The sequence below is a fragment of the Bos javanicus genome, chromosome 11, assembly GCF_032452875.1.
Source record: "Bos javanicus breed banteng chromosome 11, ARS-OSU_banteng_1.0, whole genome shotgun sequence".
Classification (NCBI taxonomy): domain Eukaryota; kingdom Metazoa; phylum Chordata; class Mammalia; order Artiodactyla; family Bovidae; genus Bos; species Bos javanicus.
Window position 1 is genome coordinate 103,297,176 of NC_083878.1, and position 15,251 is coordinate 103,312,426.

At 61.0% G+C, this 15,251-nt stretch overlaps 1 protein-coding gene across 4 annotated transcripts in view; it reads right to left on the reverse strand.

Moving 5' to 3' along the window:
* NACC2 (NACC family member 2) overlaps window positions 1–15,251 on the reverse strand; it is an 83,852-nt gene that overhangs the window by 30,481 nt on the left and 38,120 nt on the right. For 2 of the 4 annotated variants that reach the window (XM_061434029.1, XM_061434033.1), the window contains exon 2: window positions 8,061–9,004. In XM_061434029.1, the coding sequence (XP_061290013.1) occupies window positions 8,061–8,943 (883 nt within the window). In that variant the 5' untranslated portion in view covers window positions 8,944–9,004. Of the gene's footprint in view, window positions 1–8,060; window positions 9,005–10,305; window positions 14,677–15,251 lie in introns of those variants that run through there. The other 2 variants (XM_061434031.1, XM_061434030.1) reach the window with 2 other exon arrangements.

A 15,251-nucleotide genomic window follows, 5' to 3' on the forward strand; every position in this document is an offset into this window, starting at 1 on the left:
AAAGTGACTAAAAGTAGGAAAAAACACAACTGGTCATTTCAAGTAAAAACAGTAACATTAATAAAGCTTCCCTGATGGCTCAGCAGGTAAAGAATTCGCCTGCAGTACAGGAGACACAGGAGACTAGGGTTCGATTCTTGGGTCAGGAAGATCCCCTGGAGGAGGGCATGGCAACCGACTTCAGTACTCTTACCTGAAAAATCCCATGGACAGAGGAGCCTGGCAGGCTACAGTCCAAAAGGGCGCAAAGAGTCAGACACGACTGAGCACAAGATTCAAAACCGCCTATGAAGAAGTAAAATATTTTACAATTTCCCAAAGAACTAGAGCAGGTAGAAAGACACTGACAGGCTGAGATCCATGGGAGGGGGGCAATATACCTGAGAAGGTTAATGGAATAAGTCCAAGATTTGTGCATCAGCTCTACACAACAAAGCATGGTGGGAGTGGAAGCTGACGGCACCCAGCAGTAGAGCTAAAGAGGAACTCTGGGAAAATTCCATCAGGAAGTGGTGAAAAGAGGAGAAAAGAAAATATGACTAATAAAAAACTAATGAGATAACAGATCTGACCTTAACCCCCTTGAAAATTACATTAAATGTAAATGGTCTAAAGACTCCCAATAAAAGATGCTAAGACTGGATAAAAAAGCAGATCTCAACCGTGTGTTCGTATATCATGTGAAATAACTGGGCTGGTGAATCACAAGCTGGAATCAAGATTGCCAGGAGAAATATCAACAACCTCAGATGTGTAGACGATACCACTCTAAGGGCAGCAAGTGAAGAGGAACTAAAGAGCCTCTTGAGGAGGAGGCAAGAGAAAAGTGAAAAAGCTGGCTTGAAAGTCAACATTAGAAAAACTAAAACAATGCCATCCAGTCCCATCACTTCATGTCAAATAGAAGCGGAAAAAGAGGAAGCAGTGGCAGATTTTATTTTCGTGGCTCCAGAATCACTGCAGATGATGACTGCAGCCATGAAATTAAAAGACACTTGCTCCTTGGAAGAAAAGCTATCACAAATCTAGATAGCATATTAAAAAGCAGAGACATTACTTTGCCAACAAAGGTCCATCTAGTCAAAGCTACAGTTTTTCTAGTAATCATGTGTAGATGCGAAAGCTGGACTATAAAGAAAGCTGAGTGCCAAAGAATTAATGCTTTTGAACTGTGGTGTTGGAGAAGACTCTTGAGAGTCCCCTGGACTGTACGATCAAACCAGTCAATCCTAAAGGAGATCAACCATGAGTATTTATTGGAAGGACTGATGCTGAAGCTGAAGTTTCAATACTTTGGCCACGTGATGTGAAGAACCAACTCACTTGAAAAGATCCTGATTCTGGGAAAGATTGAAGGCAAGAGGAGAAGGGGGTGGCAGAGGATGAGACGGTTAAATGGCGTCACTGACCAACAGACATGAGTGAGCAAACTCTGGGAGAAAATGAAGGACAGGAAGGGCTGGTGTGCACGGGGTCACACCCAGACACGACTCAGCGACTGAACAACTGCCACCACAGCCGTGTGCTGCCCACGTGAAATGAGTAAGACACAGGGAGATTAACAGTGTCCTGTCTTGTTGCCTTTTCATCCTGTTCATGGGGCTCTCAAGGCAAGAATACAGAAGTGGTTTGCCATCCTCTTCTCCAGTGGACCACACTTTGTCAGAACTCTCCACCATGACCTGTCCGCCTCGGGTGGTCCTGCATGGCGTGGTTCATAGTCTCACTGAGTTACTGAGATAGTGAAGGAAAGGGAAGCCTGGCGTGCTGCAGTCCATGGGGTCTTAAAGAGTCGGATATGACTTAGCGACTGAACAACAACAGATTAACAGGAAAAAGATGAAAAGAGCCAGCAGTGGGACTAAACATAAGAGGTCTGGCGTGGCTATTTTAACATTTACACAGATCAGAAATGGATAAGTTCCATGAAAGATACAAATTACCGTGGCTTGAAGGGGATGAAAGAGAAAGCTGGATGGTTCTATACCTCAACTAACAGAAGTGAAGTGAAAGTAAAAGTTGCTCAGTGGTGTTCGTTCAACTCTGCAACTCCATGACTATACAGTCCATAGAATTCTCCAGGCCAAGATACTGGAGTGGGTGGCCTTTCCCTTCTCCAGGGGATCTTCCCAACCCAGCAATCGAAGCAGGGTCTCCTGCATTGCAGGCAGATTCTTTACCAGCTGAGTATGAAAACTGCAGGCCCAAGTGGGTTCACTGGGGAAAGAGCGCTTAGGACAGAAATAACGTCAAACTTAAACTCTTACAGAAAATAAACGAGAAAGGACCTTAGTGTATCATCCTACAAAACCAGCAAAGACACTACAGGCAGACTACGGATAATTAGCCTTCATAAATGCAAAATTCCTTAAGAAGGTACTAGCAAATTAAATACAGCAACACACAAAATGATAACACATAGAACATCAATCACCTCAGATATGCAGATGACACCACCCTTATGGCAGAAAGTGAAGAAGAACTAAAAAGCCTCTTGATGAAGGTGAAAGAGGAGAGTGAAAAAGTTGGCTTAAAACTCAACATTCAGAAAACAAAGATCATGGCATCCGGTCCCATCACTTCATGGGAAATAGATGGGGAAACAGTGGAAACAGTGTCAGACTTCATTTTTTGGGCTCCAAAATCACTGCAGATGGTGACTGCGGCCATGAAATTAAAAGAGGCTTACTCCTTGGAAGGAAAGTTATGACCAACCTAGACAGCATATTCAAAAGCAGAGACATTACTTCACCAACAAAGGTTTGTCTAGTCAAGGCTATGGTTTTTCCTGTGGTCACGTATGGATGTAAGAGTTGGACTGTGAAGAAAGCTGAGAGCCGAAGAACTGATGCTTTTGAACTGTGGTGTTGGAGAAGACTCTTGAGAGTCCCTTGGACTGCAAGGAGATCCAACCAGTCCATTCTGAAGGAGATCAGTCCTGGGATTTCTTTGGAAGGAATGATGCTAAAGCTGAAACTCCAGTACTTTGGCCACCTCACGCGAAGAGTTGACTCATTGGAAAAGACTCTGATGCTGGGAGGGATTGGGGGCAGGAGGAGAAGGGGATGACAGAGGATGAGATGGCTGGATGGCATCACTGACTCGATGGACGTGAGTCTGAGTGAAGTCCGGGAGTTGGTGATGGACAGGGAGGCCTGGCGTGCTGCGATTCATGGGGTCGCAAAGAGTCGGACACGACTGAGCCACTGATCTGACTGACTGACTGACTGAACGACCAAGTGGGGTTTATCCCAGGGATACAAGGGTGGTTCAACATTTAAAAACTAACTGATGCGATACACCACATCAATAAATTAACGAGAAAACCCAACCATTTCAACAGACGGACAAAAACGTAGTCCCACTTATACAAGGACATCCACGGCAGCGTGATGAGAAAAGCCGCACACAACCGCCATTGGTGGCAGGTCCATGGCGTGGGAGAACGACCCAGCAGCTACGAGGCCCAGGCACCCACACTCGGAACCACAGGAATGAATGGATCTCAACAAGCAGTAAGTGAAAGAAGTCAAGAGTAAGAGACTCCGTTCTGTGCGATCCCCCTTGCGCAGCAGCGACGGTGACCGGAAGCTAGTGTGTGGTGGCCGGGGCTGGGGTAGGGGCGATCTGGGTCAACTTTGAGGGGAGCAAACTGTCGCATAAGCTTGACTGCGCTGCTTGTCGAATCACAGTGACCAGCCTCATCATCTGTACGCTGGAAACTGGCACGTTTTATTTTGTGTAAACACTTAACATAAACAGAAGGTGGGAAGGGTAAGGCAGTCTCAGAGTCTTTCTGCTGATGCTACATCTAGACTGGAGTGCGGACAGCTTGATGGGTTAGGTGACGGACAAACGTCTCCAGAGGACAGAAAACAGATCCCAGGCTGCCTGCAGCTGGCGGGGGGGTGCAGTACCCGCAAAGAGGTGTGAGCGTCCCCAGACTGACGGACACGTCCTCTCTGACTGTGCTAACGGCCCCACAGCAGATCTCAAATGGGTACATTTCATACCTGTGTCACTGGGGTAAATAAGTCACATCTCAATAAAACTGGTTTAAGAAGAAATCTCAGGGTATTGGGTGGTGAGGGTTAAACGGGACACTGCAGGGGGCCGGGGAGGCCACCCCTGGAAGCCCTCAGGGGCCAGTCCCAGATGACACTGGGGTGGTGGCCGGCCCTCGGGGCAGCCTTTGGGGGCCAGTGTCAGATGATACTGGGGGTGGTGGCCGGCCCTCGGGGCAGCCTTTGGGGTCCAGTCCCAGATGACACTGGAGTGGCGGCCGGCCCTCAGGACAGCCTTTGGGGGCCAGTCCCAGATGACACCGGGGTGCTGGCTGGCCCTCGGGGCAGCCTTTGGGGGCCAGTCTCAGATGACACTGGGGTGCTGGCCGGCCCTTGGGGCAGCCTTTGGGGTGCACAATGGGACAGCCATCTGGTGCTGGCCCCTCTCTCACCTGAGCTGACAGGATGTTACCTCAAAAGAGAGAGGACCCCCCGACCCGGGCAGGGCCCCCCACCCTAGACAGGCTGGGGCTTTTGCTGCACTTTCATGGGGTGATACCCCGCCCCCAGGCCAGGAGGCAGTGTGGGGGCTCGGCAGGGGGCCTGCAGAACCAACCCGTCTCTCCCTTCTCAGTGGGGACCCCCAAGCGAGCGCCCGTGGGCTCTGAGCTGCGGGTGGGAGCAGTGATCACCAGGCAGCCGGGGGGTCCTGCTGGAGGGAGGCCCCTCTGTGTAGAGAGATGGATATCGCAGGCTTGGCCCCCTCAGCTGTAAGATGGATTAGCGGCCGCGCTGACCTTCAGAACCTGGGAACAGACATGGAGCCGTGAGCCAGCACCCGCTCCTGAGCACTGCCATGTCCACCCTGTGTCCAGGTATGGGGATGGCAGGCAGACCCGGAGGAGAAGCAGAGCCACACTGGCCCACCAGCAGCGTCCACACACATCTGCAGGACACCCTGAGGCAGTCCCCACCGGGGAAAGGGTTAACGTGGAAGCACGTGGCCGGTGCATAAATACCCAGGCACCCGGGTCTCAATGCCCACAGGGAGCACCCCTGCCTGCTGACCCAATACCTGCGCAGTGAGGGTGGGGTGGGCCTGCAGGCCAGAAGGTGGCCAGACCGCAGAGAACAGGGGAGGGGCCCAGGGCGGCCTGGGTCCCCATCTGTGGCTCATCCCCCACCTCTCTGTGTCCCCCGATGGGGATGTGGATGAACCAACCAGGGCATCTCCCTGATAGACAGCGGTGCAGGACCTGCCCAGGATGGAGGAGACACACGGGCTGGGAACAGGAACCCAGAGGGGGCTGCTGGAGAACTGAGATGCATTTGCTCATCTGTAACGCTCCATTCCTCGACTTCTACAAGCAGAGGGCCCAGCGAGCAGGGGCTGCCAGTAGCTCTTCATGGGGCTGAGGCTGGGGCTTCGGTCTCTGGCTCCTTCACGGCCCTGCACGCAGGGTGCTGGTCAGAAGACCCCTGAAGGTCACTCAGACCACCATCTCCCTTGGCCAGGAGGGAGAAGGGACTCCAGAGAGCCCGAAAGCTCCAAGAGTTCACCTTTGAACACTCCAGATTCCACCAGCTTGGAGCCCTGCCTGCCTTTGTCCGGATGCCAGGAGAGGGGCATCTGGCTATCGAGCGGCCCGTGGGGGGTGTGAGGACATCGCCCACCCAGACTCGGCCAGTGCGCAGCGGGAGCCTGGGGTCCAGGAAGCCAGCACCCAAGAAGCAGCCTGCCACTGGGGACGGGCCCTCTCTGCCTGTCCGGCCCCCGTGGACCCTCCCCCACAACCCTCTTCCCAGTGAGCCCGGCACCCAGCGATGCCAGCCACGTCACTGCCGATAACCTAGATTTTAACCAAGAAATCACACCCCCACCCTCCCTGCCCCACTTATGGGCTCATCGAGGAGAACACCCAGTCCGGAGCCTCGCAGGTCAGCTGGAGGCAGGGCCGGTCCCAGGCCCACTGTCCCTCCAGTCTCCCAGCTTGCCATCACCACCCTGTCCACCTTCAACACCCCCAGGGGCGTGGGTAAGGGGTTCCAGGGGCCGCAGGACACAGGCACACAGGACTTGCTGAGCCGTGCCCACCCCGGAGGACTTGGCGTGTGGTCTTGGTGGGAGAGGGGCTGGGGAGAGGGCCCCGGCACAGGCAAGGCCGTGGGGCAGCTCGGTCTCCCAAGCCCTCCCCGGGCTGTCCACAGCCACTGTCGCTGGCCCTCTTGGAAAATCCCAGATCACAGGAGACGGCCAGGCTTGTGCACCCAGAGCAGCAGGTGCCCCCAGACGAGCTACCGCCCTGCCCGCACACCAGCACCACCCTCAGCACCCTGTCTCGTCTCTCCCTGTCTCCGCCTCGTCAATGCCTGAGGCTGCACGGCGGGGTGGACTGAGCGGGGAAGACCCTGGGGAGGCAGCTGTACCAGGCCCCCTCCTGGTTTGGCATCGCCCCTCCAAGGACCACAGGCAGGCAGCCCCGCCCCGGGGCCCTCACAGGTTTGGCCCTGAGCCCTGTCCTGCTGCCAGCATTTGTGCTGGTGGGGGGCGGTCATGAGAGGCTGCACATCCCGGGGAAGGGGCTTGGGAGCCACCCCAGCTCCCTCTGGGCACCGCCTGGGGACTGCTGGAGCAGGAGTGGGCAGAGGGAGCCTGAGCCTGTGGGTTTCCTGGGGTCAGGAACACCAAGCCCTACCCTCCACCATGAAGAGGAAAACCCTGTCCAGATAGAGGCGGTCTGTGTGCTAGCATCCTGCAGAACTCACACAAACATGACAAAAACGTGTTCAAATAAAGTACTGCACTCCAGGGAAGACGACACCCGAGCCCACGGGAGCTGTCCAGGGCACCGCCACCCCTGCAGCTCTGAAAGAGGCCCCAGGAGGGGCCCAGGTGGGCCAGACCAGAGCCGAGACCCAGCCACCCCGTCCTCGGCCGCTGGGGACCGGCTGTCCCAAGGGCCTGAGTTGGCCGGTGCTCCCGGCTCCCCGTCCCTGTCCCCCCAGGACCGATGGACCTGTGCCTGCCTGGAGGTGGAGGAATGGAAGGCGGCGGGCAGGGCGGAGGGGGAGCGGACAGCGTTGGCCCCGTCGGGGCGTGAGGGCACGGGCAGTCTCAGGGGAGGAGAGAGTCTCCGAAGTGCTCCTGGGCGGTCACTCCCCACGGGCACCAAGCTTCCGGCCAGCCAGTCACTGGACTTGGGCCCCGCATGCAAATCAGGCCAGGCGGCAGGCTAGACACACAGCCAGTCTTCGGGGAACGTGGAAGGCAGAGGGGGACACAACCCAGGGCCCCGATGGTGGGACCCTCCACCCACGAATCCTGAACCCTCTCTGGGGGCCGTGGGGCAGTTTACAGGCAGCACCAGGCGTCTCAAGTCAGGGTGTGCCGGCTTTATGATCCCAAAGGCGGGAGCCCTTCCAAAACAAGAGCGGGACGCACTCGTTGCACTCAGGAGGCACTTTCTGAGCAGCCCCGGAGTGCTGGCCACGACTGGGAGGCTCCAAGGACGCTCTGGCCTCGAGGCAAAAGCACATGGGAGGGGCAAAGGGCGGAGGTCAAAGGTGACAGAGATGGATCTGAGGGGGCAACCTCACTGACGGGGCCACTGAGGCCTCAAGCAGGCGAGGGGCCAGCCGGGGCTGCACGGTGCCCTGCGAGCCCTCGGGTAGGTCCCTGGTCCCCCAAGGCCCACAGTCATTTTCACCTGTCCAGAGAGCCCGGGTCCTGGCCCACGCGCTCCGCTGCAGCTGAACTGTTCCAGGGCCTCCCATCTCACCCAGGGTCGACTTTGTATAAAGTCCTCAGCTAAGGCCTTGCAAGAGGGACCCGATTCCTGCTTGAGCCTCAGGGTCAGCTCCCCCCAGTTCGTCTGGTCTGAGCTGGGACTGACCCCTGCACGTCTCTGGGACGTGCCCATCTCCCCACCAGGCTGTGAGGCCACGGGTAAGGCCCGGTCAGCCTCAGTGCCCACACGGGAGGTGCCCGGAGGGCCCCAGCCATACCCGTGGGTGGGAGGCCACAGTGGTGGCAGGGGCCGGGCCGCCGTGAGTTACCTGCATAGCTGCCTGTGGCCTTGATGTACATCTGGCCATACTGCTCCTCCACCATGGTGTCGTAGGCCTCGTCGTCCTCCTCATCCTCCTCGTTGTGGTAGGAGGTGGGGCTGTCCGTGGTGGGCAGGCTGCTGGCCCCGGGGCTGGTCCGCTCCCCCTGGGAGTACGGCGCCTGCTGGATGCTGGGGATGAGGGTGGCCAGGCTGGGCACCCCGTAGTAGGAGACGCGGGGCAGCTTGAGAGGGGCTGTGCCCGCGGCCACTGCCGAGCCGGTGGCCACCGCTGCGCCATCCCGGGGCCCCGTCTCCAGAGGGCGCTTGGGGGCCAGGCCCGGGCCGGCGGCCAGAGGCAGCTCCAGGGCTTCGTGCTTGACGCGGGTCAGCAGCGGGATGGGCACAGAGGGGGACACGACGTAGGGGGGCGCGGCGGCCGGCTGCAGCTGGTTGCAGGGGCTCTGGGGCTCGGAGCTGGCGTCCTCGATCATGGTGGTCTGCGAGTCACAGTGGGGTGAGCTCACCTTGAACATGAGGTCGGTGCCGCGCTCCACGATGTGCTGGATCTGCAGGAAGCCGGCCGTGTACATGACCACGAGCTGCTCACTGGCCGCCATGGTCAGCCTGCCCGTGTAGCAGAAGGACAGGATCTGCTGGAAGCAGGCGGGCGGCACCGTGCCCGGCAGCTCGAAGGCGCTCTTGCTGTTGCCGCTGAACAGGTCGCGGAAGTAGAGGCTGCTGGCGGCCAGGACGGCCCTGTGGGCCTTGAAGGCCTGGCCCTTGACCACGATGGAAACATCGCAGTAGAGGCCCAGCAGACGCTGCTCGTTGAGGCAGCCGAGCACAGTGTTCCCGAAGTTGGGGATCTCAATGTGCAGCATCTGCGACATGGCGGGAGGCGAGGGGGCCGGCCTCAGACTCTCAGCGAGGGAGCCGCCGGATGGGGCGCATCTGCAGGAGACAGGGCGTGTGTGCGGGGGTCAGGGTTGGGCTCCTGGACGTCCAGCGGCCGGGCCGTGCTCTGCACCACCCGGCTCTGCCCCAGCGCCCACCTCCCCTGCCCCCCGCCCAGGGTACCCCAACCTTGCCCCAGCCATGATGCACCAGACCAGGTCTGGCTGCAGACCCACCAGCAGCGGGACCCCGGCAGAGCTCTCAGCACTGCCCAGGAGCCCCAGCTGGGTTCCCAGCCAGGTGTGTGTGAGGGTGCCCCCATGCCACCCCAGGGCAGAGCGCAGGGCCCCTGAGGTCCGGAGATACCCCTTCCTGGCGGGGCCCGGGAGGAGAGGCCTGGAGACCGAAGACGGGGCACACAGAAGGGCAGGACAGGCCGGCCAGCCACAGCGCTGGAGGGGCAAGGGCCTCTGTCTGTCTGCACAACTCTTCTCTCAGGAAAGTTAGCAGCAAAGGGAGGGGCCAGAACCCAGAGCACCGGCACCGCGGCAATGGGGGGGGGGGGTCCTCTCAGGCTTTGGTTTCGGTTTGCTTTTTCCCTTTTCTCTTAGAGCAGCCATGCAGAGAGCCCGCCAGGGGTGGGGGGAGAGTCCTGCCCCTGCAGGGTGAGAAGCAGCGCCCCCCCCCCCAGCCCCCTGGAGAGGCGGGCAGGGGTGGGAGGGCCGCCCAGAGAAGAGAGCTGGGGCAGGGAGAACTCAGTCGCTCCGCTGTCTCTGCTTCCCTCCGAGCAAAGGAGACTGCGGACTCCCCCGACCCGAGCTGCAAGTCCGACTCTGGGACCCAGCTCTCCCCGACCCGAGTTGCCTGGGGATCGGGGCGGCCAGTGCAGGAGTTGGGAGCCTGTCGCAGCCCCACCTGCGTGCCCTCCCGGCCCCCCACCCCCACCCCGCCGGTTCCTGCTGCCAGCCAATCCCTGCTGGCTCGCTCCCAGCCCAGGTGACTAGAGGGGTCCTGGGGGAGACAGGGGAGGGCCCGGCCAGGGCTCAGATGCTGCCAGGGGTGTGCTGCCGGCCCCTGGGGTCTGGGGCCAGACTCCCCCGGGCCTGATGGGCCGGAGAAGGGCCGGCCCAACTCCGCGCAGTCAGAGCCGGTACAAAGGGCCGCTCTGTCCCGCGGGAGGAAAGTGCGGGCATCCGGCGAAGGAGGGCGGAGCACGGAGACAGGAGTTGGGCAGGTGGGCGGCTGCTGGGGGGGGCAGCGGGGAGAGCCCGCAGTACCCCCCCCCCGCCCCCACCGCACCCCCAGCTGCGGAGAAGTTGCTGGCCCGGCGGGTGGCACCGGCGGCGGGGAAGACCTACCTTTGGCCGCTGCCGCCGTGGCCCCGGCACTGCCCACTCAGCCTGGCAGGGGCAGGCTCGCCCGCACGCCCGGCCGGCCGCCCGCAGCCACCAGCTGCTCCGGGAATGCAGCAAACGGAGCGGGAGCCCTTGGGGTGGGGAGGGCGAGAAGAGCCGGGAGAGGAGGAGGAGGAGGGGGGCGGGGGGGCGCGAGTCTCGGCGCGGGGCTGGGCCGCGGCTCAGCTGCACCCAGCCCGGCTCTCCGGGGCAGCGCACAGCATCCAAATGAAGAGGCCGGATGCAGACGGACATTCAGGCAGCTCTCGGGAATGAATAGCCGCCTTTGATTTGGGAGCCGAAGTAAATGCCAGCTCCCAGCCCCGGCTTTAAAAAACAGTGGAGTGTTGGTGCCAGAGGAATGCACGGCTCCGGGTGTTGGTACAAGACAGACTTTTGATGACTCACTGCAATGCAAACAAAGATGGCAGAAATACCGTACTGTACGCGGGAGACGCTTCGTGGTGCCACGGCAACTGAGACAGCCTGGAAATTTATAGTGCGGTTTTGCATATGAATTACCCAGTAAACTGCCACCCTGCCACCCAGTACAGCCAGAGTGTCAAAGCATTTAAACTATTCCAAACAGTCTGCTGGGCCGGCAGAGCCGCCTGACTCCTGGGAAGGGGTGGGGGGTGGCTGGGGCGCGCGAGGGGGCAGGGAGGCCAGGGGGTCCGAGAGAGAGCAGAAGCTGGTGAGAGAGGGGAGCCCAGAAGGGGAGGGAAAGAAGGGAAACGGAGCAGAAAGAGGGGAGAGAGAGAGAGGAGCCAGGAGGAGGAGGCAGCGGCAGCCCAGGGCCCCGCCCCCCAGTGCCCTGCAGGGCCCCAGTGCCCCCCTCCCCACTTGCTGGGGTCTCGGGAGCCATGAGCCGTATGGTCCAGCCCCAACACCCTCATCCCACTCGCCCACCCAGCGAGCCACTCTGCACCCCAACTCCCGCCGCCTTGGCCAGGACAGCTCTCTTAGAGTCGTGCAACTCTGTGATGGCAGCTGGGGCCGGGCCCGCGGTGGCCAGAGGCGGGAGCCCCCTGAAGAACCAGCCCTGGTCCCCGGTGGACTTGGCAAGGGGAGGCGGTAGGTCACCCGTGTGGCCCCACACTGTCCATGGACCGCTGAGCCCGTCCCTGGCACGCTGCCTGCCCTGCTGAAGAGAGGACGGTGCCCCCCAGCCCGCCCCGCCGCCCAGCTTTGTGGGCCCATGGGCAGACCGCTGGCCTGCCCACCCACGGGGCGTCCACCTGCAGGGAGGGGCTGGGCTGAGACAGGAGACGGCCAAGGCAGGCCTGGTCCCTGCAGCGCCCAGCATCATGGCCATCAGGGCGGCATCCCGCATGGTCCCCTCCGCGGCATCCGGAGGGAAGGAAACGGCCATCTGGAGCCTTCCCATTCACACCCCATGGGGCTCGGCTTCCAAGAGAGAGAGACGGTAGGAAAAGCCGCCGAATGGAGAGCCGGAGGAAGTCCAGGTGTGGGAAGCCCGCCCAGGGAGCAGCGGCCGCAGAGGCGGCTTTGTGTGTCCTGTATGGGGCCCAGGACAACTCTGGGGTGAGGGCGACGCAGGCATGTGTGGGCAGCGTTCACAGAAACAGCGCCTGCTCGGCACTCTGGGGACCTGGGGGCCACGTGGGCTGAGGACAGTGGGGTCTGGCCGGGCCTCCCCCAGCTCAAGGCTCATGTGGGGCGGCCGCATCTCAGCGAGGCACTGAGGACCCTTCTTCCCTACACGGTCGGCTCCCCTGGCGGCCTCTGCATCTGGGGCGCGGCCACACCGCGGGTCCACGCAGACACCCATGTCTGCACACCTCCACTCGCGTGTCCCCTGCCCATAGCATCGCCAGGCCCCCCCGGACTGGGCTCCCGGTGTCCTTCGGGTGGTCCCCCTTCGCTGGAGCCTAGGTGAAGCCCACCGGCCCCAAGATGCAGGGCTGGGGCCTCGGGTGAGGAGTCACAGGCATGGGCCCCTGCGCCCACTCAGCCACAGAAAGCGGGGCAGACTGGGCACAGAGGAAGCCAACCTGGGGCAACAGGGGGACACTCAGGTCAAAGAACAGCAGGACCTGTGATGGGCAAGGAAGCAGAGAGAGCCACACCCTCCATGAGCTCTCCCCTGCCTGTGCCGCGCCAGGCCCTTCCTCGAGCAGACCTGCCACCTTCAGGCGCCACCTCCACAGGGAAGTCCTCCCAGTGCCACACGGGAACTTGGTGAGGCTGCGGTGGGTCTGCCCGACACCTGATGGGCATTTAACCCCGTGCTGGGCATGGCCAGGGAGGGCTAAGTAAGGGACGAGCTCTGCTGCCCAGGAACACACACCACAGTGGGGACAGACCCCCGACATGGCCCCCTGCACCCACTGCTGGGAGACTCCCAAAGACCATGGTGGGGTCTCCTGAGCCAGATGGGGCTCCTGTGCCGTGAGAGGGGAGGGGTGACCTAGCCTGGCAGGGGTGGGCAGAGGCTGCAAAGGCGCAGTGGGCACTAGCCCCAGAGGGTCTCAACTGCCCAGGGCTGGGCAGGGAGCAGCCAGATCCCCAGCTGAGAGCAGGGGACAGCCTATGGAGCTGTCCCCTTCAAGAGCACGTCCTGGTTCCACTGGGCACTGCTCCATGTGCCCGGCCACCTCGAACGCAGGTCCCGTGGCCTCTATCTAGCAAAGGATGCCCGCCAGGGATGGGGGTGAGGGTCACCTTCCTAAGGCGGCCGCGGGGTTGAGGGAGACGACGTTATTAGCAAAGTGCCCAGCTGGAGCCTGGCACAAGTGACGTGTAAAATCCATCTGGTGACGCTCCCTGCTGGGACCGCCCCCACCACTCCAGCCCTGCTGCGCGGGCCTCCCCCTGGGGCTGCAGCCAGACCGTTCGCCCAGAGAGGGGCCGCCACTCTCCCCTGCGAGGTGACAGGCCACCTGGTCCCCAGGGACAGGGACAGCCAGCCCTGCTGTTGCCGTGTCCTCAGGCCACCTGTGAGGGTGAGGCGGCCGCCCCAGCCGCCCAGCCCGGGACAGACAGCCCAGCCCAAGCAGGTTTCAGGTTGCTTTCTTAGAAGCCTCGGCCGGAGTGAGAACAAAGCTGAACTTTAGGAGAAAAGAATAAAATAAAGGCTTGGTTTACACACCCAGGGCCGTGAAAGCAGAACGAGCCCAGGGCCAGCCTGCGGGCAGGGGCAGAGAAGAGAGAGGCGGGGGACGAGCCCAGGGCCAACCCGCGGGCAGGGGCAGAGAAGAGAGAGGCAGGGATGAGCCCAGGGCCAACCCGCGGGCAGGGGCAGAGAAGAGAGAGGTGGGGGACCTGGGCGGGCCTTCCCCTTCTCACCCCTACACGACTGCCTCTTCCTTCTGTGCCTCAGTTTCCCCTCCTGTTCTCTTCCCTTCGCAGCAGGACTCCTGGGCTGGCTACTTACAGAAGGTTCTGAAGATGTGGAGGGAACATCCGAGACCCCTAACTTCGCTCATCCCGGCCATCCTCAAAGCCACTGCACCACGGAGCCCTCCCCCTCATAAGGCCCTTCAGAATGGAACTCGCTTTGGGAAACCTGACGCCACAAAGCCAGAGTCCAGCCCATGTAGCTGTGCCAGCCTTGGTGGGGGTGGGGTGCCACTCCACACGGACTCCAAGAGCTCCCAAGGAAGAAGTGGGGGGCAGGGGGGATTCTCTTCTGTGGGCCCTCCCTCAGGGAGGGCTGAGAGCTGGGCCTGGGATGACGGCTCGTCCACCAGAGCATGACCAGGCGCCTTGCAGGCAGCGTGGCCCCAGGTGGACGAGAGAAGGACGCGGGGGTACGGGCCCCAAGAGTGCAGACACACACGCACACGGGGGCCGAAGGGGCATCTGGGGCGGGGGTGCGGAGTCCACCCACCCTGACCTGAGAGCCTCCCGCAGCAGGGGCACGGCAGAGGAACGCAACGGGTCATTTCTGCAGGATCGTTACCGGCGAGGGAAAGGGAGGCGAGATAAATTACATTAAATAAAAATTATTTTGCAGGATTTAATTTTACCAATCTAATCAGAGGTCTGGACCTTGGCAAATGCACAGCCATTAAAGGCACCCACTGCAGGGGAAGGGGGGGCCGGTGTGCCAGGAACATTCTGGAAGCAGTAAAAGGAGCACCTCCGGCCCCCAGCCCAGGGCCCATCCCCTTGGCAGCCCCACTGCCCAGCCTCCAGGCCCTGCACCTCAGGACCTCGGTGGAGGGGTCGGGGGGCAGCCGGCCTGGTGACAAGAAGGCAAGGCACTGCGGAGTCAGGGCCAGGCCCCAGTGGTCATGCCCACCAGGACCACGTCCGTCTTGCAGGGCAGCGGGCAGGTTCCTGAGTCAGCACGAACACACGTGGGCACATCAGGGCCCCAGGAATACACTCAGGCCTCCACTCGGGGGCCACAGGAGAGCATGGGGAGCGGGGGAGGGCTCCCCCTGGCCAGCTGCCACTGGAGCAATGGCCTGGCTTCTCGGTTGCAGCCCAGTCTCCAGTTAGCTGGCTCTCTGACACTCCAGCTCCAGTCCCTGGCTGACGCTCTGCTTCTCAGAGGGGCAAGGGGGAAGCGGCCTGGGGGCTGACCCTCGGGAGGCCCAGGTGCCTAGGTGAAGCAAGGCTGCCCAGTCGGGCGTGCCAGCCCCCCAAGAGGTGGGCGAGGTCCCACTCAGTGTGAGCCTCAGGTTTGCATTAAACTTTTAATACCTCCCCAGGCAGGGCTGGGCCGCCATGGGGCTGCTAATGGAAGGGCCGGGGCAGGGCAGCAAAGCTCTGGGTGGGGTGTCAGCTGCCAGGAGCCTCTCCCCCTGGTCCCCATCTGTGTGCTTGGCTACCAGCCCTATTTCCTCCAGGTGGGTGCGGATGAGGAAGCCAGGGTACCCAGAGGGTGAGCCTCCTGCCCAGGCCTCCGGCCGGGACTACACTTGATCACCCACCCCCCA